Below are 24,114 nucleotides of genomic sequence, written 5' to 3'. Positions count from 1 at the left end.
TATAAGAAAAAAATATAAGAAGAAAAAAATCAAATAAATTTTGAAAAAAATATAAATAATTTCAAAAGTGATGCAATGCTATAGCAAGAAGTCTTAATAATAAAATCATTTTGCCATGAATACCAACGAAAAAGTGTGTTACAAGCGTCAAAATTTTAGTCATAAATCTTAAAAAGCATCAAAGTATTAATTAAACCCAATTTGGATAAACTATAAGATTATGAATTTGCGAGTTTATAAGATTAATTAATTAAGCCTAATTTTATTAAATGAAAGCATTTTGAGGAATATTTGATCGATTTGATTTAAAGGATTCAATAGCAGTATTATAATCCCAATTACAATTCTCACATAACATACCAGCATATTCTAGATTCAATTTAGTCTCAATAATTATTCTAATTAATAACTCCTTTTTAACTGGAGATAATTTGGATTCAATTTCAGGTGGAATTACAATTTGAGGAATATTAGCACTATTATTAGCATTAAAAGTATTATTATTTGTTGACGAATTCAGAGATAAATTAACAATAGAATGGTCTTCCTGAAAGGCATCAAAACCTGAATAAGGTCTGATTGTTAATAAATCAGATGCAATAATAATAGAACCTTGAGGATTTGGTACTATGAGCCAAGTTCTATCAAAGGATCTTTTTGATAGGGAAGTCTTAGCTGATTCCTTACTGTTATAATAGTTATTACGGCGGTGACCCTTTGGATAATGGCTCGAGGTATTTGTACTAGGTTTAGCGATTTGAATTGGTGGATCTATTTCATCAAATTCACCATGAAGAACGACGATTATTGAAGTATTGCTACAGTTCCAAGATTCGATTGAATACTTTTGTGAATTTGCTATTAGATCGTGTTTTGATTTAGGCAAATTATTAAATAATTTTAAAATTTGCTCATTACCTTTAGCCAATCTCGAGTTTTTAATATAATCCGAATTAATCACAGATAAATTTCTTGAAATAGGTAAATAATAACCCCAAGGTTTATTGTTTAAATCCTTCAAGGAAGTGGATTGACTATTAGTTGGATTACTTTGTATGAATTTGTGGGGAGCTATCGAGATAATTGATAGAGAGAATTGAGATTCACTTGTATATAACATTGATAAATCAGCTCTATTATTATCCCAAAAATTTAAAAAATTTGATATGAAATTTGAGGATAAAGATTGACATGTTGGATTTTCAAAGAAAAAATTTTTCTTTAGTAAGGGGAAAGTTAATAATTGGGATAGTTTTGATTCGTCTCTAATTTTTTGATCGTTCAAGACTAATAAACTTGGAAACATTTTTAAAAGATCATATTGATATAGGGAATTAGGATCATTTTGTTGAATTGGATTATTTGTCAAGACTAGTAAAGTTAGTTTATTTAATTTGTGTTTTAACGAATCTAAAGATTTAATGCTTTGAAGGTTGTTATTTGCTAGAGATAAGTTTTTCAAATCGGGAAAAGTTTGAGCTAATGTAGATATTGCCAATGAATTGTCTAAATTATTATTTGATAAATCTATTGATAGTATGTTGTTTTTATTATTATCATTATTATCATTATTAGTAATATTGTTAAGATTTGTGGATGGTGAAGATGAAAAGTTTTCTTCAGAACAAATTTTCATCAAGGCAGGAAAAACCTTTGAAGATGTTGAAATTGTTGTATATAGATCATTGGAGACTAGGATTTGATCCGATGACATATTTGATAAATCTAATAGTTTTTCGTTGGGATTATATCTTCTTTTGAGGAAATCCCTCAAGATCTGTATTGTATTTTTTGTTGCAGCATTGGTATTGTTGATAACATTACCGATGTTATTAGTGTTTATCCTGTTATTGTTATTGTGGTTGTTCAATATTGTGATTTTCAAGTATTGGCCGGCAAATTTGGCACCATCTAATGTCATTAACTGCTCAGCATCTCTGTTAGAACGAACATTGGCATGGATAACATTGTTACTAACAGCCTCAGCATTGATCAAGTAGATGTGAACTTTTCTGGAGACAAAACTAACCAAATTATCCACAGGAGCATTGTTCCAGTTCCTGATCTCGACCAGCACCAGGTTCAGTTGGCTATGGCCAATGCTATTGCTGTTGCTGGCATAATTGGAGTTGTTGTTGTTGTGTTGGTTCCCTCTGCCTCTGTAACTCATCGTGTATCAAACTGCGATCACCAACTCAAATAAACAGGCTCTTTCAGTGCTATCAGGTCCTGGTTTTCTTCTCTTCGGAGCTCTTCACAGCATTTGAATAAAAAACAGAACAAATTTTATCGCAGGCACGTGGTGTGGTTCCTTTTGAAAACCAGAACAACGGATAGCTGATGTAATTAAATAAATTATGTAAATACATGCTTATCTACAATTAGTTAATATATTAGTAAACAATTTTTGATTGTGTAATCACACGCCTATTACATAAGTAACCCTGGGTTTCGCCGAATTTGAATTTAAGGAAAAACTATGTTGATATTTGAAATTTTATTCGCTTGGTAATCTTATCTTTAAACTTTTGTCCAATTTTATTTCTATTTGATTTATTTTTTAAGCATTTTGTAATTATTTTTTAAGTGTTTTTTAAGTGGTTTTTATTTTTGTTGGCTATCTGTTTATTCTGTTTTGTTTCATATAAATAACAAAGAAGGGATATCGACTATTTTTTCATCTCTTCCTTTGTTTTCTTCTACCCTCTCACTCTCCACACTAAAATGGATACTCCAACCAAAGAAAGTCAAACTGACAATTCCGAAGAAAATGCTAAATCACTGAATGAGAATCTTGCTGGCGTCGAACCCACACAAAAACTGTCCCCAAAACTTTTTCTGACTGCTTCAACATCTCCCAAGGTTATTCTCCCTGCCCCTGCCACCACCATCATTTCCGCTGTTTCTGCTGTTGCTTCTGCTTCCTCTGCTTCCTTCAAAGACCCCAAAGACTCTTCTTCAACAAATCCTCCACATCCTGTTCCACAAAAGAGAAGAAGAGTAACAAGAGCTTGTGATGAGTGCCGTAAAAAGAAGGTTAAATGTGATGGCCAACAGCCTTGTGTTCATTGCACTGTCTATAACTATAATTGCACCTATGACCAACCTTCCAACAGATCAAAAAAGAACAAATTACTTCATCATTCTTCCTTCAATAACAACATAAGCTCTTCCAGCAACAATAACCACAACCCATACAACCCTAATAGTAACAATACTTCTAACACTAACAACTTGTTAACTTCCGATCATTTAAATTTACTAAACTTGAAACTAACAAAATTCAGTGATTTATTTAATTTTTTATTTTCAACAAATACTAAATCAACCACTGAAATCAACAACAGCAATAATATCACTCTTAATAACGAATTTAATATTATAAACTTTGATATAGACAAATTTAAAGCAATCTTTTTATCAAAATTACAAAATTCAAACAACAATGATTCTAACAATGATTCTAACAATGATTTTAATAATGATTCTAATAATGAAATAGATGAAAATAAAACTAATGTTAAAAAGGAGTTAGATCATCTTCAAAATTCAAATAATCTCAATAACAATAATAGTAATAATAATTCTAATACGATTAGTGTTTCTGAATTCGATTATCTTAATACTGATAACAACTACCTTGTTGATTTGAAATCTGTTTATTCAAAATATCTTAATAAATCAAATAATAACAATTCAATTTTTAGAAATCAACTTCAACTTCAACTTCAAAATCAAATTATTAACCCTCACATTAACCCTCTTATCAATCCATTAATTAACCCAATCCATAATATTAATAATAACTCAACTTCAGCTAGTAATATCAATGTTAATCTTAGCAATCTTAACAATCATTTCAATACCAACAATAACCCCCACATCCAAATAGATCAGCAACAAAAACAAATTAAAATTATGTTGCCACCTTTAGAAACAACCCTCAACTATGTTAATAAAGCTTGCGACAGTGCTTGTCTTTTTAAGTATTACAATAGAAAAAATTTACTAATAATCATTCAAGAACTATATAATGAAAATAACAATCAATTAATTAAATCAACTTTTTCCAAAATTTCAAATTCAAACCCAAATAATACTGATAATAAAGCCAAATCAAATGACAGTAATAACTCAAACTCAAAATCATACCCAAATTTCTCGTCGACAAAAAACTTTTCAAATCAATATAATAAAACAAATAAACTGGATCAAAGTGAAAATAATGAAAAATTATTAAGAAATAATAAACTATCAGCTTTAATATACAGTTTTTTAGCTGTTGGTGCCTTGTTAGAAAATGATAAAAATTACTATAATTATTATAACGCCTCTTACACTTTATTAAGAAAAAGCAATATCATAGAAACTAATGATATGACTAATTTAATTACTTTATTTACTTTAGTTATCTTTCTACAATGCACTGCAAGATTATCTACTTGTTACTCTTATATTGGTATTGTATTAAGATCTGCTTTAAGAATTGGCTTGCACCGTAAAATTCAATATTTTAGTAACCCAATTGAAGCTGAAAATAGAAAAAGATTATTTTGGTCAATTTATAAAATGGATGTCTATATTAATACAATGTTAGGCTTACCAAGTATTTCAAATAGTGATGTGGATCAAGATTTACCTGCTGAACTAGATGATGAAAATATTACCGATACTGAATATCTATTGGAAAATCAAAAGGATAATTTAAGTTTAGTTGGTGTATCAAACCATCATACTAAATTAGTTATAATCTTAAACCATGTTGTCAAAAATTTATATCCAATAACTACTCCATCAAATCATTCAACTCAACCTCTGAATAATAGTTCTCCTATAAGCCCTGCCCAATCAACTTTAAGTAACAATTCAAATAATTTTGATGATTCTTCTTCTCATTTTGGAATTATTAATTCGATCTCAGTCAAAGTCAAAAAAATGGAAAAAGAAATTCAAGATTGGTTAGATAATTTACCAATTGAATTAAATCCCTATAACGTTCCCATTCCACAAAAGTATTATAGACAAAATAGGTTACTATATCTTTCTTTTTTGCATATCCAAATTGTACTTTATAGACCTTTCATCCACTTAATTTCCCATAAATATTTATCAAATACAAATATTGATTTAAAATCTGTTGAGAATGCTAAAAACTGTATTGCTTCTGCTATCAAAGTTGTGGAATTAGCCATTGAAATGTTTGATCATAGCTTATTAAATGGTGCATATTGGTTTTCAATTTATCCAATTTTTTATTCTGTTGCTTGTTTAGTGTATTATATTCATGAAAATTCAAATAGTGTTGATCCAACAACATTACAAATTAGAAGCTATGCTGAAAAGGGTAAAAATGTTTTAATTAAACTAAGAGATAATTCTGTTGCAGCTTCAAGAACTTATCATATTTTAAACGTTATGTTTGATAAATTAAACAAAAAAACTTCCAACTATTTCAATCAAAATTTTAATAATGGAAATTTTGAATCGCCAATAAATAATATGAATGCTAATCCAACTAAAACTGTTGATAGTTTGTTTAAAACTCAGACTCAATACGATGATACCAATAATAATAGTAATAATAGCAGTAATAGCCATAGCTATAATAATAGAAATAATAATAGTGATAACATATCAATGTCAAGAATGTCATCGAGTAACAATAATAATGAGAGCATATTTAGTTTTTCAAGTGATAGTTATTACACTAGTAATATGAGTGCAACTTCGCCAGGGTCATTAAAAAATCACCCGCAACAAAAGAATAAATATCCAAGTTCTAAATCTAGAAAAAATCATACAAGTGAAAATAAGAATAGTATTAATAGAAATTATCAAGCAGGAATGATTGATCAGTTAGATATGCAAATTTTTGGTAGATATTTGCCACCATATATGATACAAAGTGCTAATAAAAGCATTAATCAAAAACACGACCAAAATATGGAGAAATCAAATTCTAGTGGAACAACAATTATTCCAACTAATATTCATCCAGTGAATAACATAAATACACCCACTCCCAAATATCCTGATAGCTTATATTCAAACCAAGATCAAAACAATATGAACTTTAGTAATTATAATTTCAATAATTTGGGCGATGCTTTTAATAGTGATATTAATAATATTAGTAATAATAATAATTTCAATAACATTAATAATAATAACAATAATAATAACAATAATAATAACAATAATAATAGCAATAATAATAGGAATCAAAATGAATTGATTGAACTGGTTGGTCTTGATTTTAGTGAAGGGAATGACAATAATTTCAACAACAGCAATATAAATGACAATGGTATTTCAGTTTTGGGAGGATATTATCTAACGGCTCAAAATAATAATATATTAAATGAGATTGATACGATATTTAATTTAAGTCCCGAACAATTGAAAGATTTGCCCAATTTGGATACACTTTGGGGAAATCGTGATCCTGATTTCAATTAATTCAACCGGTCAATAATCATTATCCAGTAATTAAGATGCTTTTTTCATATATGATGATTAGCAGAATTTTTTCTATTTATATTTTGTTTTTTATTTTCTTCTTCTCTTCGTTCGTTTCTTTTGTAAAAGTTTTGTTTTTTTGTTTTTCAAAAGCTTTCAATTATATTCTAGTGTTCTAGTGTTGATTTATTTGTTACTACGGAATGAAAACATGGATATTAAAAAAGTAAAAATATAGATTTTTGTATTATTTTAATTTTATATATATGTGAGACGTAATAATGATATTCTTAGTTTTTAAAGTGGCTACAGGAACCATTCGTAATATTAGTGATGAATAAAAAAGACGAAAGACGAAAGACGAAAGACGAAAGACGAAAGACAAAAGACAATAGACATAAAAACAGAGATACAGTAAAATAAAATAGAAGTAAAATAACTTAAAATAAAATAACATAATATAAGAAAGAGATAAATAGTACATTAATAAAAACATTGAATCAAATAGTTTCGAAGATAATGAATTTTTAGACTACAGATATAGATTTTATAATATAATGCATAGGAAACCAAGAAGTGAAGTAGTTATTTTTTTGTGTGCTTCAGAACATTATAGTTATTCTTCTTCACTGACATCGGATCGATTGTTGAGTATACCATCAATTTCTTCGTCATTTAACTTTGATTCAACACCTGAGTCATTGTGATCGTTATCACTTTCGTGCTTCTCAAAGGTCTTATCTGATGAAGCGTTGTCAGCAATCTCTTTTACCTCTCTGATTTTTCGTTTCTTGGTCTTTCTCTCGTTAGCAGGATGATCGAGTTGTTTGTCATCACTGTGGTATCTATCACCAGAACTGCCTTCGTTCTCTTCATTGAGAAAGCCTTTGCTGGAAAAGCTGTTTCCAGTGAATCTGGGAAACTTCTTGCCAGATAGTTTTTCCAAAGCATCAGTGATTTGGTCCTGTTGCTCCAACAATGATATCCAGACATCTTCGCTCAAGGAGATTCCCTTTTTGCCTGGTTTGAATTCATCGGTGTTTTTGTCGTTGTAGTACTCCCTGATATCGACCAAATTGTGAGAATTGAACTGTCTGACATTGATTCTCTTTCTTTTGCCCAAATCAAAATCAAACGATTGCCCACCAGCGCCGGGAGCTGTGCCGGCAGAAGCTGGAGCACTGAAGGAGTTGCTGCTGTTGTAGTTGGAATACGGCTTTCTCTTTGATTTGTAGTACATCTCGAAGCTCAATGGTGTCTGTGGTGCCTGTGCTGTTGAGGAAGAAAGATGGTTTCTCTCAGAAATAGAAACAAGGCCAGACGTCGCAAGGCTCCCTCTTCTGCCCCGTTTGGGACTGTGGCACCGGAAGAGCCGTCCAATCAGCTCGGGCCGTCGACGAGAAACTCGGTCTGGGGACGAGGTGATGAAGAGACGAAGAGATAAAGACAATAGTGAAGACAATAGTGAGGAGACAGTGAGGACGAGTGCTGGAGATGCTGGAGATGCCGGAGAGGGACAAGTTTGCTGGATTGAGGCCTGTGGGGCCTGTGGGACAGCCGGTTTCAGGCAATATCTGCGATTTGCCTCCTTTGATCTTGGGTGGTGCTGTGTTCAACTACCAATACAACGATGATCCACAAAGGCTTCCTGTAAAGAGCCTCATAAAATTGGCCTTTGATTTGGGTGTTACTGCCATAGACACTTCTCCTTACTATGGTCCCTCGGAAGAACTTATTGGAGGTGCCTTGAAGGATCTCTCTGCTGAGTATCCTCGATCAAACTATTATATTTGCACAAAAGTTGGCAGAATCCAACTAGATGATTTTGATTACGGTCCTGATTGGATTGAATCATCCATTAACAGATCTTTGGAGAGGCTAAATACATCTTACTTGGATTTGGTTCATTTGCACGATATTGAATTTGTTTCAACCGACAAAATCTTTCTTGCTTTAAAAAAACTAAAATCATTGAAGGATAGACAAATTATTCACAATTTTGGTATCTCTGGTTATCCAGTTGACTTTTTGAGTTATGTTTCCAAAAAATGTGCTGAGGATTTTAAAAAAGAAATAGGTTCCTTGGATTCAATCCTATCTTATTCTAATATGTGTTTGCAAAACACTATCTTGCTTAACTATTACGACAGTTTAAAGAAGATATCGCATTTGAAACAAGTATTAAATGGTTCAATTTTATCAATGTCTTTGCTAAGGTCTATGGAAACAAGATCTTTTCATCCTGCTTCAACCGAACTTAAAAAAAAGGCTGATGAGGTCGCTAATTTATGTGTTCAAAAATACAATGTCGAATTGGCAGATTTAGCAACACGATTTGCCATTAGAGAATGGTTAAAAAAGGGTCCAACGGTTTTAGGTGTTGACTCCATTTCTCAATTACAAGCTGCTGTAAGTGCTTATTGGGATTCACACAATGATGAAATTACTCAAAATGATAAAATCATCATTAAAGATTGTCAAGATTGCTTTGGAATTCATTTAAATGAAACCTGGCAATCTGGAATCAAACATCATTTTGACTAAATATATTATTATCCATTGGTTTACTTGAAAATCTCTTTGTTTGAAATTTTACTTTTTATTATAAAATCGTTAAATAGAATATATATTAATAGAAATTTGTTACTCACACTTATACAAAAAAATCAAAAAAAAATCAAAAAAAATTCATCATCACAAAATACTCTCATAACTTGGATTTAATATTACTATTTATCAATTTTATAGCAGCATTACTAATAACGCAAACATTTCTTTCAACTGACCAAGTCTCAAAAATCACAACATCACCTTTTTTCCATGCAACAATCTTCAACTGTTCACCAGGGAAAACAACATTTGTAAATCTACTTTTAATCTCCTCAAATAATCCAAATTTTTCTGTAATAGCCTTGACTGTAATACCAAAACTACACAAACCATGCAAAATTGGTTGTGGAAATTTAGCCATTTTAGCAATCTTGGGATCAATATGTAATGGATTATAATCCGATGTTAACCTATAAAGTGCTGCCTGGTCTTTATTAGTTTTGACAATTATACTATAATCGGGTTTTTCATTATCGGGTTTTTTATGTGCACCCGTTGCAAATGGTGATCTTCTTTTATAAGATTTCTCAACTTTGGCTGATGCACCTCTATTAAATGTTGTTATTTCATTATAAAATACCAACTCGTTAGTCTTTTTGTCAAATGTCTCAATACCACCAACAACAATTGCTGCATTTTTCTTATTGGTAACCAAAACTGGAAATCCTTTTGAAATTAATGAACCAGATTTCTTAATGGGCCATTTATTGATTCTAATATATTGTTCACCATGTAATAACATCATTGGATTGAAATTATTCAACAACTCGCCAATATCTAAACCTGTAATTCCATCCCCCATGAATTCATTCATAAATGGAATAACAGAAAATGATTGAATTGGATGAAATTTTGGATCATTTTCATAAACATATTGCAAGTCTTTTGCTGTGGCTCCAACACTGAGATTATACAAGATAATGTCACGATAATTGTAATTATAAACACCAATTTCTTTATTAATAACTTCTTTTTCCTCATCATCATTATCATCTTCTTCTTCTTCTTCTTCTTCTTCTTCTTCTTCTTCTTCTTCTCCTTCGTCAGAATCACCGTTAATTGCAGCCATAATACTCATTGTTGATTCGGTAGTAGAACGAATTGTAGAAGGTTTTGAGTAATCAATAATGTCATTCCAATAATCACGAATAAATTCTGGGGTTGCATCCGACTTGCAAATAGCACCTTTTGCTCTTTGAAATCTTACATTGCCAATCCATCCTGCACCGATTTCAAATAATTCTCCTGTAACAGGACATTGGGGAGAAGAAAGCAAAACAAAAATTGGAGCAACATGTTCAGGTGGGAATCTATTAATCTCGTTTTCGGTAAAAATAGTCTTTGTCATTGCAGTTTCAGCATGAGGAGCAACAATATTAACTTCAATATTATTTTTCTTACCTTCAATTGCCAAAGTTTTTGATAAACCCAAGATACCAGCTTTAGCAGAAGCGTAGTTGGCTTGACCAAAATTGCCATAAATACCAGAAGTTGAGGTGACATTAATGATTCTACCACTTCCTTGTTTTAAGAAAATTGGCCAGACTAAAGAGCATAGTTTAAAAGTTGCAATTAAATGAACATTCAAGACAATGTTCCATTGGTCGTCAGTCATTTTAAGGAAAGATTTATCACGTAGAATTCCAGCATTATTAATCAAGACATCAATTTTGCCATATTTCTTTAAAGAGTCGACAACTATTTGTTCTGAATCTTTAAAGACATCATGTTTGTCAGGATAGGCTTCACCACCAAGAGATTTGATTTCCTTTACTGTATCATAAGGATTGACTAAATCATTTACGATAACTTTTGCACCATATTTGGCTAACATTAAGGCGTAGGCTTTGCCTAAACCAGCTCCAGCGCCGGTTATTAAGACAACTAAATCCTTTAAAGAAACTTTAGTGGTGCCTTGGTTATTGTTAGAAACTTTTTGAGATTTTTGCAATAGAGATAAATAATCGGGTAGTTGAGATGGATATTCAACTTTATTGTATGGTGTATCATTGAAATTCATGATTGATTTAAAGTTATAAAGAATAGTCTCTGGGGTGAAAGACTTATCGGTTTTGAATAATTGACCAGAGGATCTTTGCCATCTGACTTGAGAGTAATAACCAGCAGCGAGCTCATAAATTCTGCCAGTATCTTGGGGAGATTTCAAAGAATCAGAAGACAAGTACAAGACCAAAGGAGCGATTTTTTCAGGAGAAATCTTTTCTAGTAAATCAGGAGGTAGCAAATCTTCAGTCATTCTTGATCTGGCTAGTGGGGCAATGACATTTGAAAAAATGTTATATTTAAAACCTTCTTTAGCTAAAGTTTGGGTGAAGCCAACTAAAGCCAATTTTGCAGCAGAGTAATTTGCTTGACCAAAATTACCATATAAACCGGCAGGAGAAGAAGTATTAACGATTCTGCCAAAATTCTGTTTCCTCATATATGGCCAAGCCGCCCTAGTTAGTTTATAAGAACCATTAAGATGAACGTCAATTAGTTTTGTGAAATCCGATTGAGATAATTTTTTAAAGGATGAATCCTTTAGTATTCCGGCATTATTGATGACTATATGAACAGTTCCAAAAGCGTCAACAGCAGTTTTAATAATATTTTCAGCGTTGGTTACGACATTGTCATAATTGGGGACAGCAATTCCACCTTTTTTTTTAATTTGATCCACAACTAAATCAGCAGCCTTTGATGAGTTACCAGCTCCAGATAAAGAGCCACCAAGATCGTTAACAACGACTTTTGCACCTCTTTTTGCGAATTCTAAAGCGTATGTTTTACCCAAACCACCGCCAGCACCGGTGATAACAACCACTTTGTTATCAAATCTGATTTGATTCGAGGACATTTCGAGGAATTGGAGTTGATAATGAAAGACAACAAACCAAAAATGATAGATTATAATAGGTAAGAAAGAGAAGTGAAAGCAATTGAACCACCGAAAACAAGTGAATTTAAATACCAATGACAGATGATAAACATATGAAATAATAAGCAATCCCTTTTAACTTTTCTTGCTTATATGCGGGGTGGTAGAAGATGGAAATCAGTGGGATGTGAGAGTTGGTGGTGAATGTGATAGAAACAACAGTAAACAGTTCTCTTTTTCCTCTTTCCTCTTTCCTCTTTCCTCTTGTTGAAGTTTGTCTCAGCAGTGATCGTGGAGCAACAAAGCAAAGAAGGCAGAAGGCAAAGATAGCAGAAGGCAAAAAATAGAAAGCAAAAAACAGAAAGCATTGTTTCTGTTTTGGAGCCATCGAAAAGTCAAAACCATAAATAAGGCCCAGATCACTACCGTAAACGTGGGTTTGATTTTCTGCAAGAAAACACTTAGACCAGGGTTATGGAGTTTACCATATATGTGGATTATACATACACATACGGTTGAGCACAAAATACAACGTGCAGTACTGTGCTGTATTCCGCTTACACAAGCGCATGCATCACCACGCCACACTGTGCCGCCACACTTCCCGGGCTTTCTCCTTTGGGCAGCGATGCCTCTGCGTTTTCCGCCGCACGACTCTCGGGCCGCCGCGCCACAGTGACCGTTCCGGTGCTCTTTTCTGATTGGCTGGCTACCTTCTTCACCTTCTTTATATCTATGCTTCCTTTGCGGTTCTGACGAGATTTCTCTGGCTCAACATGTTCCTTCGGTTTTCACTGGCTTCTGTTCTTTCAGTTCATATATATTGTTGTTATTTTCTTATTCAGCTCCTGTCTTCTGTGTCTTTCTTTCTTGACTGCTCCCTTCTCCATCAAATGGAAACACCTTTGCTTGAAATTCTATAATCGCTTGCTCACTCGACAAAATGTTCCTGTTTTTGGAAAATTTCAAAGAGAATAATCGCGATAAAATTTGGTACAAGAGAACCGTCGCAACCATAGATTATATCATAAGTCAGTGGTTTTTTATCGGTTTAGCTGTCTTTATCGCTTTGGCTCATTCTTTTCCTAATTTTGCACGAAATGGCGGTTTGATACGAGCCGAATATTCTATTGGTTATGGTGCCGTTATAGTCATATTTTTGCAATCCGGTTTATCAATGAAAACCTCTAAATTGTTGATAAATTTACTGGACTTCAGGTCCCACATAATCTTATTAATCCTACAGTTTCTAATAACACCTTCCATAGCCTTTGGTTTTGCTTCTCTAATCAAATCAACCAACAACTCTCAAATAGATAACTGGGTCTTGGTTGGCATGGTCGTCACTGCAACATGTCCAACCACTGTTGCATCCAACGTTATCATGACTCAAAAAGCTGGTGGTAATGATGTCCTATGTTTGTGTGAAGTCTTTATAGGCAATGTCTTGGGCACTTTTATATCTCCAGCTCTAGTTCAGATGTTTTTCTCCACCAACAGCACTTGGAGTTTTGCTAATCCCGCTAGTGATATCTCTGTCACAACGTTATATGGAAATGTCATGAAGCAGCTAGGTTTGTCTGTATTTATCCCCTTATTTGTTGGCCAGGTTATCCAAAATTTATTTCCTCTCCAAACATTTAGAATAATCTCAAAAATAAAACTAAACAAAATCGGTTCCTTTTGTCTTTTATTAATTATCTTCAGTTCTTTTTCTACTGCCTTTTACCAAAAGGCCTTTGACAATATTCCAACAGCTTCAATCATTTTCTTGGTTTTCTTTAATATCGGCTTGTATCTATTCAACACCCTCATTACTCTACTACTCGTTAGAAACCCATTCATTGCCTTATACTTGAAAAAGAGAAATGCCCACTTTTTAAATCTTAAAAATAACAACAACAGCATCGATAACATTGATAATACAAATCAAAAAATCCCCATACCAACATCTTATAAAATCTTATCTTCTCTCTATTATAACAAATATGATGCTATTTGCATGCTCTTTTGTGGCCCTGCTAAAACTGCTGCCTTGGGTGTCTCATTAGTTACCTCCCAATATGGTAACGACTTTATCTTCTTGGGTAAATTATTAGTGCCTTTGGTCTTATATCAAACCGAACAAATTGTAACTGCTCAAGTTTTAATTCCCTTTATGAAAAGATGGATTAATAAAGGTGATCTTATTGTTGATAATGTCAATCTTCTTTTAAATAAAAATACCGAAAACAACAACAACAACAACAACAACAATAATAATAATAATAACAATAATGATAATAACAATAACAATAACAATAACAATTACAATAACAATTACAATAACAATTACAATAACAATTACAATAACAATAGCTCAAATGACTTACCTTCTAATAATAAATATGATGAAGAGAATCAATTGAGTCGAAATACTGAAAATAATCAACCATCTCAAATTGAAAAATTAAATGATCAAAATACTATTGTTAAACATAGATTAAATGAATCTACCTCATTATCTTCATAATAACTTTTTTTTCTCCCTTTTTTTTCTCGTTTTTTCTTTTTCTCTTTCCTTTTTCTTCTCTGCTTTAATTTTAATTGAATATATAAAATGGACTATTATTCCAAATTTATCATACACACTTTTTATTTCAACTCATTATATGTAATAATTATTAATTCTTGTTTTTTTTTGTTTTTTTCCTTCTGTACTTTAGCTCCTTAATACTAACTTTGCTTTGAAAATTCAATTGAATACTTTATAAAATATACCACATCAGAGCTAAAAAAAACTTTTTTTAATTATCATCGTAAAACTATAATCTCATTTAAGATTTTTGTTTTCTGTTTAAAATTTAACTACTTGGGGTTACAAAACTTTTTATGTTATTTGTTTATTTTTGTTTTGTTTATCAGTTGTTGGTTTTTTTTCTCTTTAAATTTACTTTATCTTTTATAATTCAAAGGGATGAATTGGTAATTTTAAATTAAAAGACCAATCTCATCTCCAGACAGATCACTATCATCATTATTATTCCAGTAAATAATATGTATATAACTGTGTTTGTTTTTTCATTTTTTATTTTTTTTTTGCTTAATCACGACTAATTAGTTGCTATTATCAATTATTAATTAATATTTGATTATTATTTAATGTATCCCACTTTCCCACTGATTATTTTTGACCATGTGTTGGCTGGATGAGTATACCTGATGATGAATATATCTGAATATACCTGAATATGATGAATAAGTATATCTGAATAACTTTCAGCCAATGCAAATTTTGCACTTAAATTCTACACTTCAAAATCATCTATTGATCTTCCATATCCTTTCAATAAATAAATCATACTAAGCTATACTAGTAATCTTTAAAATTGTCGTTAAAAACAAAAAAAAACTTCCCCAAAATTCCATTAGTCTCAACATTGAGACAACTCTTTAAAAGGATTTGTCTCAATTCTTATTTGAATATTTTTGTTATCAGCAAATCAATAAAGATAAATGTTGGCGATAATGGAAAAAAAAAAGAATGAATAAGAACTGTTATTTGATAGTGAAATTATAGAATAATTTTATTTTTGTTAAATTTTGTAATAGACTGGTTAAATATGCATCGAGAATATATGAGAAGAGTAATATTAATTAATATAGTACTATTAAAATGATAAAAAAAATCTATTAATTTGTAATTTTACAAGCCAAAGATTAAAAAAAAAAGAATTGTTAAAAAAAGGAAAATTGTTAAAAAAAAGAAAATTACCCAATTTTTTTCTTATCAAGTGAAATTGATAAGAAAAATGAAACCCAGTATTAATTAAAACCTAGTATTAATTAAAACCTAGTATTATATATTATAATTTCTTTTACCCAAAAATATGACAAACGAACAAATCAATTAAAACAATAAACCATCAAAGATAAAAAAACAAAATGAAATGAAGTTAAATAAGGACAAAAACAATGTATTATTGGTAGATGAGGAATGAAATAATATGAAACAGAAACCAGTCAATTTTTTTTGAATAAATCAGAAATATGAGGTAGTAAGACATTTTGATTATTTAAACGTAAAGGGGGTAATTTACATTCTTGTTTATCATCTAAACTTGCAATTAGAGATTTCAATGGTGGTAAAGTGATGTTGTTTGAATTATTTGAACTGTAAAGACTTGTACTGGAATTTGAATTTGAAGTTGGTAATAATTTGGGAGATTGTAGGGGAGTTATCTGGGGAGTCTCAGAAGGGAATAGGAAATTCAAATTATTGGAATTGCTATTTGAATTGTTAAAAAAAATGTCGTTATCTCTATTGGGTGAGTGAGGTAGTGAGTTGAAGATAAATTTAGTCTTTGAAGTATTGAGATTATTTTCAACGACTTCATTTAAAGAAGGCAAAGTTGTTGCAGAGAAGGAATTTCTGGTCAAGCCAATTGAAGAAGAAGATTTTGAGGACTGTAGTGATGAGGCAGAACTTGAATTTACAGAGTTATTAGGGGTGTTGCTATTGTTATTTGAGTGCAAATATTGGCCAAATAAATTGGTTGAACTTGAATTTGGAGTGTTTGATAACGATTGAATAGCAGAAGAGTTATTTGAACTGACGTTTGAGACTGGAAAGTAATTTGAGTTTAAAGATTGATAAGAATGAGGGTCAGAAGGAGATTGGTGATGGTCGATTGATAAAGGTAATTGAGAAGAATTATAAGGAACTTGTTGATTTACATTGACAATGGGATAATTTAAATTTATATTTACTGGATATTGATAAATTGGATTTCCTTGGAAGTCGTAACCAATTGGAATTGGTGTCATTGAAGAGATTGGAGAGTTTGGGTCATAAAAGCTTTGATTGAAATAGCTGTAATTGCTGTTTGAACTTTTTTTTCTTCTTGTTGAAGGATTTGTATGAATTCTCATGTGTCTTGTTAACTCATCGCTTCTTGAGAACTTTTTACCACAATTTGGAAAAGAACATGAGTGAGGTTTTTCACCAGTATGAGTTCGAATATGCCTGGTTTGGTGTTCCAATCTATGAAATGCCTTTTCACACATTGGGCATTTATAAGGACGATCATTGGGGTTTTTGGATGATTTTGATTTTGATTTTGATTTTTGATTTGAATTGATTGATTTTAGATTTGGATTCAAATTTGAATTTGAAGGTAGACACATTTTTTGAAGAGAAGTATATGAGTATGGGTATGAATATAGAAAAAAAATGGATAAGGAATTGAGAGATTTATATAAATTTTTTTTATTAACTTATTAAATAAGATGATTTAAATAATAAAATAATAAAAATGAGGGCTAATTGATACCCAATAGGTAAAATATAGGTTGATTTGAGTTAATTTAATTAGAAGCTTTTTTTTTTTTTTTTTTAATTTTTTAATTTTTTAATTTTTGATAAGTATTAGTTTTTGTTGATTAGTAGAATGGAATAGTAGTGTTATAGAGAATAAGTTAAAATAAAAACCAAAGAAGACCAAAAAAGTATAAAATTATATATCAAATTTTTTTTAAAAAAGTTGTGAAAATAGCATGTTTATATTATAAAAAAATTTTATCAATGGTATAAGAGAAATTGAAATAGATTAATCGTCAGAAAAAAAGGTATAGTTATTTTTACATATTAGTTATTAAATATTAAATATTAATCTTTTTTGTTAATTTTTTATTATGTTCAATATTAAAAATAATATTCACTCACTTACATAAGTAAAAACTTAAAGATAGTTTATAAATTTAAAAATTACTATTAAAAAATGAGATATTAGACTTTTGATTTAAAAGTTTACACAGAGCTGAACAGGAAATAGAGAAACTAGAAAAATTAGAGATAAAATGCAAACCAAAAAAAAAAGTAAACTGAGAGAGAAAGGATTTGGAAAGTTCTTTTTCTTTCCTCATAATAAAATTGAATAAATTTCATGATGAATATTAAAATTTTATAAAGAATATAGAAAATTTTGGAAAAGTGGGATATTGAATGTCAACATAATGTGGATAATAGCAGTTTTACAGATTGCAAAGATGGGTACATCAAGAGATAGTTGGAATTTATTAGGCAAACGCAGTTTTTTACCCCGAAATTTTAAACAGGCTGAAAGAATCTTAAAAGGCTAAAGAAGGATTTAGAAAAGTAGTGGTGCTAGAATGGATATTGTCATTATTGTCCATCGAGCAAAGTTGGAGGAATGTAAAATTGTGATGAATATCCGATCAGGCAAATAAGCAAGAAGGATATAGGAAACACGCATCAGAAATGCTAAGAACATTGGAAATGGCATAACAAAAAACAATCAGACAGTTACATGTTTTGCGAGTGTTTTCTGCGGTGTTTTCATTGCAAAGCAGAAAAGAAAGGAGCTTCTTTCTCTTTGTTTGATTTGTCCAGTCGATAAGAGAACGAGTTACTTTTTGACCACCGGGGGAGCAAAGAGAGCTCTGGAAGCAGTGCTTCCTGGAGAAACAAACAAGAAAGGTGTTTATGGTGGCCAGCAGCAGCAACAGCCCAGCAACAGCTAATTGCTTGCCTACGGCTAGCTTACGGCTAGTGGTTCTTTCTGACCTGTTCCAACTTCCCCAAACCCCAGAAGTCTCCAGAGGCCTCCAGATCACGCGCAGAACGGGTACTTAAGACGAGTACTAAACACGGCCCCCAAAGATGGCAGTAGAAACCGCACAAAAATCGCACGAAAACCGCGAGAATACTGCCGAATTTTTGGAATGTGCGACTTATGAGAAAATAATAGAAGCAAAATTTTTTGGAAAAGCTCCAAACGGTTGTAAACGGCTTCCTTTTTCCACCTGGTTTTTTGCAGTTGTTCAGAATTTTTGCATTTTTCTCACTAATCCCTGGAAGTTTAAAACTATTTTCGCTAGCTGAAATCTAATCTCAGATCTGGATTGATACAGTTGCTGCGATTAATAGCTCTAAATCATCAAACAAGTGTGTTTTCGTTCTTGCCTTTCACCAGTTCCATTTGTTGGATGCATCTATTTGATGCCACCAAAAAAAAAGAAGGTTGCTTTCTTGCTTTCTTGCTTTCTTGCTTATTTTCTCATTCCTTTGATTAAAAGATTAGATACTGAGAAAAACATGCTTTGCAAAAAAAAAGGTTTAAAGCATAGAATTATCTCTTTGGAGGATGGTTAAATAAAAATCCCCAACATAACCCACCTAGTATTTGACCCAAAAGGCTATCATACACTATTAGCAAATGACCATCAAAAATAGCGAAACAACAAAAAGAGAGGCCAACAAAGAAGGAGAGAATGAATTCGTGATTGCGATTGACTCATAGTCGGATAACCAACTATGGTCCAAATTAATCGCAGTGTTAGATAGCACTCCTAAAAAAAAATTGGATGATTCTGCTACCACACCCCTTTTTCCTTTTTATTATTTATCTGTGTTTACAATATTATTTAGTTTATTGTTCATATAATAGGAAATTGATGATCATTACAGCAATTTATTATGGTATATGGCGATTCCAGTATATTATCCAGGCAATATCCACAACCGCTTTAATCCACTTTCTCAAAATCCGACAAACTGAAAAAAAACCTCTAACTTTTGCGTTCATTTTGGTTTATTTCCTTTGCAATTTTCCACAAAACCGTAAAACCGCTCTTTTGGAATTTGAAAAGCAGCCTAAACGGTGGGGTTGCTGCGGTCCACTTTAACCTTTTTTAAGGTTCGATTCCGCAGCTCTTGTCAGGGAGGTTTTTCCGAACTAGATTTTTCCTCCAATCACAATACTTCCCCAAGATTGCTTATCCGTCTCGTGAAGGCTCGTAAAAATTCGCTATTTTCAATTGCAGGTTTTGATATCACCCATGGGTTTTATTTCTTTTGATTCCTTCCTCTTTAGTTCAGGGCCAGTTCCTTGTTGCTGAGTGGCATTTTCCATTTATTCATTTCCTCTAACTGCATTGTTTACATTTGAATTTCAGGCGCTACTCAAATACCCAAAACTTTTTCCCATATCTACAAATCCTCATATCTCTCAGATTTCAGATATAAGCCGTTCAAAAAACAGCAAACTTAACTTCAAATTGGACAAATTGCATTATATCATCTCTTTGAATCTTGTGTTCTGACATAAGCATGAAAAAATAAAAATCAGTCCAGATTTAGCCATTATCAAAGATATATTCCAAACGAATCCAAAAAAATGAAATGCCTTAATTACTGTTTTTATTTCGTAAACACTGTATACAGTGTTTACGAAATTACTGACAAACTTCTATTGCAATACCTATCTGGCGTTTGCATACCGAGGATAACATTTAAGCAACGATTGATGTATCAATTTATTATCAATTGCCATAATCAAGATACTGTAATCCAACGATTCAAAAATTGATCCGACTAATTCCTCTCCCTCAAAAAGAAACATGTCTACGATAAAAAGAAAACCCTAATATTGTATTCTGTTATCGATATAGCAATCATTGATAAAATTATCAATAAAATTATTTATAAAATCATAGAATAATTTTATAAATGATTTTCTGAATGATTTTTTTTTTCTTTTTATTTATTACAATTATATATAATAGTTTGTAATGGTTTGCTAAAAATTTTTATTGTAATTTTTATTTTTAATGAACATGAGTTGAAATTGATCAATAAAGAATCAATTACCAATTTTTCGTTATTTAGAAATGAATACAAAAAAATAAAATAATAAAAAAATAAATAATAGGTAAAAATTAACATTCATAAAAAAAGAGACTGGAACTGTGAACAAAGAATTTATTGGAAAGTAAAGGTAAAAAAAAAGGGGAAAGGGAAACAAAAAGAGAAAGAAAAAAGAAAAAGAAAAACAGAAAAAGAAAGAGAAAGAGAAAGAGAAACGAAAGAGAAACGAAAGAAAAGAAGAAGTTTATAAAATGTTGATTTTTTTGATCTTGATTATGCAATTATTCCATTTTTTAATTCAAATTTGAATTCAAATATGTATTTATATTAATGTTAAAATTCATCGAATAAAGAAGCATACGGATCTTCACCTTGATAAATACCATAGTCTAAGTCCTCTTCAGGATACCTATCGAATTGACTTGTATCACCAATACCACTTTGGATTGGAGGTTCATATGGAGTTTCAATGTCTCTGTTTAACAATCTTTCCCAAATGACTTCACTGAACCAGGGATGGTTTTTGACATCCTGAGAACCACCTTGTAGATTGCCTAGTCTAATTGATAAGTCAGCAGTGATTAAGTTTTTCAACAAGTTTAGAACATCAGCATGAAAATCGCTGGGATAAATAACGTTGCCAGCCAAAATATTTTCATAAGTTTTCATTGGATTGGGATTACAAAAGGGGGTGAAACCAGCTAGCATTTCAAAGATCAATATACCAAAGGACCACCAGTCTACGCTTTTGTTATAGGCTTTGGTTGCAACAACTTCAGGAGCAATATAATCCGGAGTACCACATAGAGTATAAGTAACATCGGGGACTTCCTTTGCAAAACCGAAATCAGTTAATTTTATGTGGCCATTTTTGTCCAATAGGATGTTTTCTGGTTTCAAGTCTCTATAAATTATGTTGTGGTCATGCAAATATTCAAGAGCTAAACAAACCTCAGCAGCATAGAATTTAGCCACAGGGTTTGGAAATCTGCCAGATTTTCTTAATAGGGAGAATAGCTCACCACCTTCGATATAATCCATTATCATAAAGACGTTTCTGATATCTTGGAAGGTGCCCCACATTCTAATTATAAAGGGGTGTTCGACCAATTTGAGCATTCTTCTTTCATCATTGGTATGTTCTACCTGTTTCATTTTGTGGACCTGTGCTTTTTTTAACACTTTCATTGCATAGAATCTGCCATTATGAACGGATCTTACTAGATGAACTCTGCCAAAGGAGCCAGTTCCCAAGGTTCTTAGGATTTGGAAATCAGTTAAAGAGTACTTACCCTTTGTGGTAGTGATCTTTTTTGGTAGTTTGCTTTGTATGATGTTTGGGGAAGGTATTATTAGGGTATTGTTATTGTTATTGTTATTAGAAGCATTAGTGTTGTTGTTGGGGTTGTCGTTATTGTTTTGGTGGTATAAGTTTTGTAAGTTTTGATCGTACTGTACTTGAATCATTGGGTGAGGTATTGAGAGTGTTGTTTCTATTGTTAGTGTTTTTAGAATAAGATATAAGATCTAGAATGGGATCTAGATTGAGGTTGAGATAAAAACGGAAAAGAGATTGAGGTTGATGGGTCTAAATGATTTGGAAGGTTTATTTAGAAAAAAAGATTAAAATGGAGAGGAAGATTTGTGTAAGGTTGGAGATATCCAGATTGTTTTGGGTGTTACTGTAAATAGAATTCTGAGGAATCCTTAAAATTTGGAGATGTTGAATTGAATATTAATTTTTTGATTGATTGATTGATTGATTGAGTTAGTGGAGTGTGATTGCTATAAGCCGGGTTGCTATCAGTTGATGTTGTTATATCCCATCAAGCAGAGGACTAAGTAATGAGTAAAGTAGAGATAAGAGAAAGGTGGGAGATAGGAAGAGAACCAACCACAATTGAGAATTATATGATCAATTGACCAGGAATTAGGTTGCTAACAAAGTGGATGGTTGCAATTAGTAGATGAAAAATAACGGATAGTGCCTAATCCAGGTGGAGGATAAAAGCGATTTCTTGTTGCAGAGCACTATTTGCAGGCTTGAAATGGGAGCAGCCAGGAAAATGAGCAGCAGAGGCAGTATCAAAATGGTATTGCTGTTCTCGCGATGGTATCACAGTGCTATCAGAGGAAAGTTGCTTCAGTATTGCCAGAATATCGCCAGAATATCGCCAAAGTATCCAGCGTCAATAGTACCACAGCACCAGATCGATAAAAGCGAAAGGCAGAAGAAAACACCCAAAAGCTCTAAAGAAAAGCAGGAGAAAGAAAAAGAGGTGGGCACGTGTGATTATATAACATGCAGAGTAAGGATTACGCAACACAGCAACATGCGTGCGTGTGTATACACGCTGGTGTGCGTTTGACAACTTGGCTGCATGTGAAGGTTTGCTTTTGCTGCCGACGCTGGTTCTGCTGGTTCTGGCGCCGGGGTATAAATAGGGTGGCGCTTCGGGAGAGCTACTTTCTCGAGCTGCTTTCTCGAGTTTTGTTTGCCACTGCTGCTTCAAATCACCATCAATTGCTATCACACACCATGTCCACCACGCACACTCTCAGAAACAGGGGCCCAGCGTCACAGGAACAGAGCTTGAAACATAACCTCCAGGAGGAAATCTCCCTGGTGAAGAAGACAATTCTCAGGCTCTACCACTGGAACGAGATCCCAGACTGGCAGAAAGACAACTCCTATATCCTCACTGGCTACGTTCGAGAGACCCTCGACTACTTGGCCTGTTTGAAGTCGCTCACCTACATCCACAACGAAACCATCAACATCTACTCCCATCTCATTCCAGGCCTCTTGCTTATCGTGTCCAACTTCTTTCTTGTCAATTGGAACCTCTTCTTGCCCACATTCACCACGACTGTTTTCTTAGACAAGGCCATCGTCCTATTGTTTTTGATGGGCCTCTCGTCGTGTCTCGCTCTCTCGTCGTGCTTTCACTGCTTCAAATGTCACTCTCTGGAGATCTCTGCCTTCATCAACAAATTGGACTATCTCGGTATAAACATTCTCATCACCACCTCGATGCTTAGCTTGATCTATTTTGCATTGATCGATTATCCCCATCTTATCTCGGTTTTCTGGTCCATTACTCTTGTCTTGGGGGCCATCTGTTCCATTTCCAGTCTTCACAGCAGCTTTAGCTCTGTCAAATGGAGACCCTATAGGGCCACCATGTTTGTCTTGTTTGGACTTTCTGGTCTCTTTCCTGTTGTCAGCTCTTTCGTCAAGATTGGCTATGCTGAGACCTGGAATCGTGCCCAGTTGAACTACATCTTCCTTGAGGCTTTTCTCTACATCTTTGGTGCTTTTCTCTACGCTGCCCGAATTCCAGAACGTTTCTGGCCTGGCAAATTTGATCTCTATGGCCACTCCCACCAGTTGTTTCACTTTCTTGTGGTTCTTGCTGCCTGTGCTCATGGGAAGGGCTTGATCGAGTCCTACAAATACGCCCACCAGTACGTTCTCCTAGCCCACTGAATACCCACTCATAGCTCACACTCAGCT

The 24,114-nt window shown here is 32.5% G+C and overlaps 12 protein-coding genes across 12 annotated transcripts; 5 read left to right on the top strand and 7 right to left on the bottom strand.

Annotated features, from left to right (window-relative positions):
* Window positions 1–86: 86 nt before the first annotated feature.
* MEX67 (Mex67p) lies at window positions 87–2,206 on the bottom strand. Its single transcript, XM_020194124.1, has one exon. It carries the CDS (start codon window positions 2,168–2,170, stop codon window positions 266–268), a length of 1,905 nt encoding a protein of 634 aa, XP_020044463.1. The 5' UTR covers window positions 2,171–2,206; the 3' UTR covers window positions 87–265.
* Window positions 2,207–2,491: 285 nt separating this feature from the next.
* ASCRUDRAFT_62748 (uncharacterized protein) lies at window positions 2,492–5,442 on the top strand (the record flags this gene model as incomplete). Its single annotated transcript, XM_020191307.1, has 4 exons — window positions 2,492–3,236; window positions 3,822–4,126; window positions 4,298–4,825; window positions 4,922–5,442. Coding segments are annotated over exons 1-4 (1,866 nt in total), but the record flags the coding sequence as incomplete, so codon positions are not given.
* Window positions 5,443–7,075: 1,633 nt separating this feature from the next.
* Window positions 7,076–7,699, bottom strand: SUB1 (chromatin-binding transcription coactivator SUB1; the record flags this gene model as incomplete). Its single annotated transcript, XM_020188588.1, has 1 exon — window positions 7,076–7,699. The coding sequence occupies one exon, from the start codon at window positions 7,697–7,699 to the stop codon at window positions 7,076–7,078; it is 624 nt and encodes a 207-aa protein (XP_020044461.1).
* A 263-nt stretch (window positions 7,700–7,962) lies between these two features.
* On the top strand, window positions 7,963–9,003 carry ARA2 (D-arabinose 1-dehydrogenase (NAD(P)(+)) ARA2; the record flags this gene model as incomplete). Its single annotated transcript, XM_020194798.1, has 1 exon — window positions 7,963–9,003. The coding sequence occupies one exon, from the start codon at window positions 7,963–7,965 to the stop codon at window positions 9,001–9,003; it is 1,041 nt and encodes a 346-aa protein (XP_020044460.1).
* Window positions 9,004–9,085: 82 nt separating this feature from the next.
* FOX2 (bifunctional hydroxyacyl-CoA dehydrogenase/enoyl-CoA hydratase FOX2) lies at window positions 9,086–12,014 on the bottom strand. The gene has a single exon (XM_020188985.1). It carries the CDS (start codon window positions 11,927–11,929, stop codon window positions 9,167–9,169), a length of 2,763 nt encoding a protein of 920 aa, XP_020044459.1. The 5' UTR covers window positions 11,930–12,014; the 3' UTR covers window positions 9,086–9,166.
* Window positions 12,015–12,357, bottom strand: ASCRUDRAFT_128255 (uncharacterized protein). Its single transcript, XM_020188986.1, has one exon. The coding sequence runs from the start codon at window positions 12,316–12,318 to the stop codon at window positions 12,100–12,102; it is 219 nt and encodes a 72-aa protein (XP_020044458.1). The 5' UTR covers window positions 12,319–12,357; the 3' UTR covers window positions 12,015–12,099.
* A 319-nt stretch (window positions 12,358–12,676) lies between these two features.
* RCH1 (Rch1p) lies at window positions 12,677–14,686 on the top strand. Its single transcript, XM_020194123.1, has one exon. The coding sequence runs from the start codon at window positions 12,894–12,896 to the stop codon at window positions 14,460–14,462; it is 1,569 nt and encodes a 522-aa protein (XP_020044457.1). The 5' UTR covers window positions 12,677–12,893; the 3' UTR covers window positions 14,463–14,686.
* Window positions 14,687–15,711: 1,025 nt separating this feature from the next.
* ASCRUDRAFT_78067 (C2H2-type zinc finger protein) lies at window positions 15,712–17,334 on the bottom strand. Its single transcript, XM_020194122.1, has one exon. It carries the CDS (start codon window positions 17,114–17,116, stop codon window positions 15,953–15,955), a length of 1,164 nt encoding a protein of 387 aa, XP_020044456.1. The 5' UTR covers window positions 17,117–17,334; the 3' UTR covers window positions 15,712–15,952.
* A 318-nt stretch (window positions 17,335–17,652) lies between these two features.
* Window positions 17,653–17,966, bottom strand: ASCRUDRAFT_128231 (uncharacterized protein). Its single transcript, XM_020188984.1, has one exon. It carries the CDS (start codon window positions 17,852–17,854, stop codon window positions 17,690–17,692), a length of 165 nt encoding a protein of 54 aa, XP_020044455.1. The 5' UTR covers window positions 17,855–17,966; the 3' UTR covers window positions 17,653–17,689.
* A 645-nt stretch (window positions 17,967–18,611) lies between these two features.
* On the top strand, window positions 18,612–18,833 carry ASCRUDRAFT_82951 (uncharacterized protein; the record flags this gene model as incomplete). Its single annotated transcript, XM_020194797.1, has 1 exon — window positions 18,612–18,833. One exon carries the CDS (start codon window positions 18,612–18,614, stop codon window positions 18,831–18,833), a length of 222 nt encoding a protein of 73 aa, XP_020044454.1.
* A 2,097-nt stretch (window positions 18,834–20,930) lies between these two features.
* ASCRUDRAFT_72793 (cAMP-dependent protein kinase) lies at window positions 20,931–22,064 on the bottom strand (the record flags this gene model as incomplete). Its single annotated transcript, XM_020192113.1, has 1 exon — window positions 20,931–22,064. The coding sequence occupies one exon, from the start codon at window positions 22,062–22,064 to the stop codon at window positions 20,931–20,933; it is 1,134 nt and encodes a 377-aa protein (XP_020044453.1).
* Window positions 22,065–23,136: 1,072 nt separating this feature from the next.
* ASCRUDRAFT_39690 (hemolysin III family protein) lies at window positions 23,137–24,087 on the top strand (the record flags this gene model as incomplete). The annotated part of the gene is made up of 1 exon (XM_020190951.1): window positions 23,137–24,087. The coding sequence occupies one exon, from the start codon at window positions 23,137–23,139 to the stop codon at window positions 24,085–24,087; it is 951 nt and encodes a 316-aa protein (XP_020044452.1).
* Between the last annotated feature and the right edge of the window lie 27 nt (window positions 24,088–24,114).

This window comes from Ascoidea rubescens, assembly GCF_001661345.1.
Source record: "Ascoidea rubescens DSM 1968 unplaced genomic scaffold ASCRUscaffold_20, whole genome shotgun sequence".
In the NCBI taxonomy this organism is placed as follows: Eukaryota; Fungi; Ascomycota; class Saccharomycetes; order Ascoideales; family Ascoideaceae; genus Ascoidea; species Ascoidea rubescens.
Note: the sequence above shows the minus strand (reverse complement) of the source record. Positions and strands in the feature narration are given on the sequence as shown.

Excerpts from the sequence above, each read along its gene's own strand:
- ASCRUDRAFT_78067 (XM_020194122.1), bottom strand. The coding sequence starts at position 17,116 with ATGTGTCTACCTTCAAATTCAAATTTGAATCCAAATCTAAAATCAATC.
- MEX67 (XM_020194124.1), bottom strand. The coding sequence starts at position 2,170 with ATGAGTTACAGAGGCAGAGGGAACCAACACAACAACAACAACTCCAAT.
- ASCRUDRAFT_128231 (XM_020188984.1), bottom strand. The coding sequence starts at position 17,854 with ATGAGGAAAGAAAAAGAACTTTCCAAATCCTTTCTCTCTCAGTTTACT.
- RCH1 (XM_020194123.1), top strand. The coding sequence starts at position 12,894 with ATGTTCCTGTTTTTGGAAAATTTCAAAGAGAATAATCGCGATAAAATT.
- FOX2 (XM_020188985.1), bottom strand. The coding sequence starts at position 11,929 with ATGTCCTCGAATCAAATCAGATTTGATAACAAAGTGGTTGTTATCACC.
- ASCRUDRAFT_128255 (XM_020188986.1), bottom strand. The coding sequence starts at position 12,318 with ATGCTTTCTGTTTTTTGCTTTCTATTTTTTGCCTTCTGCTATCTTTGC.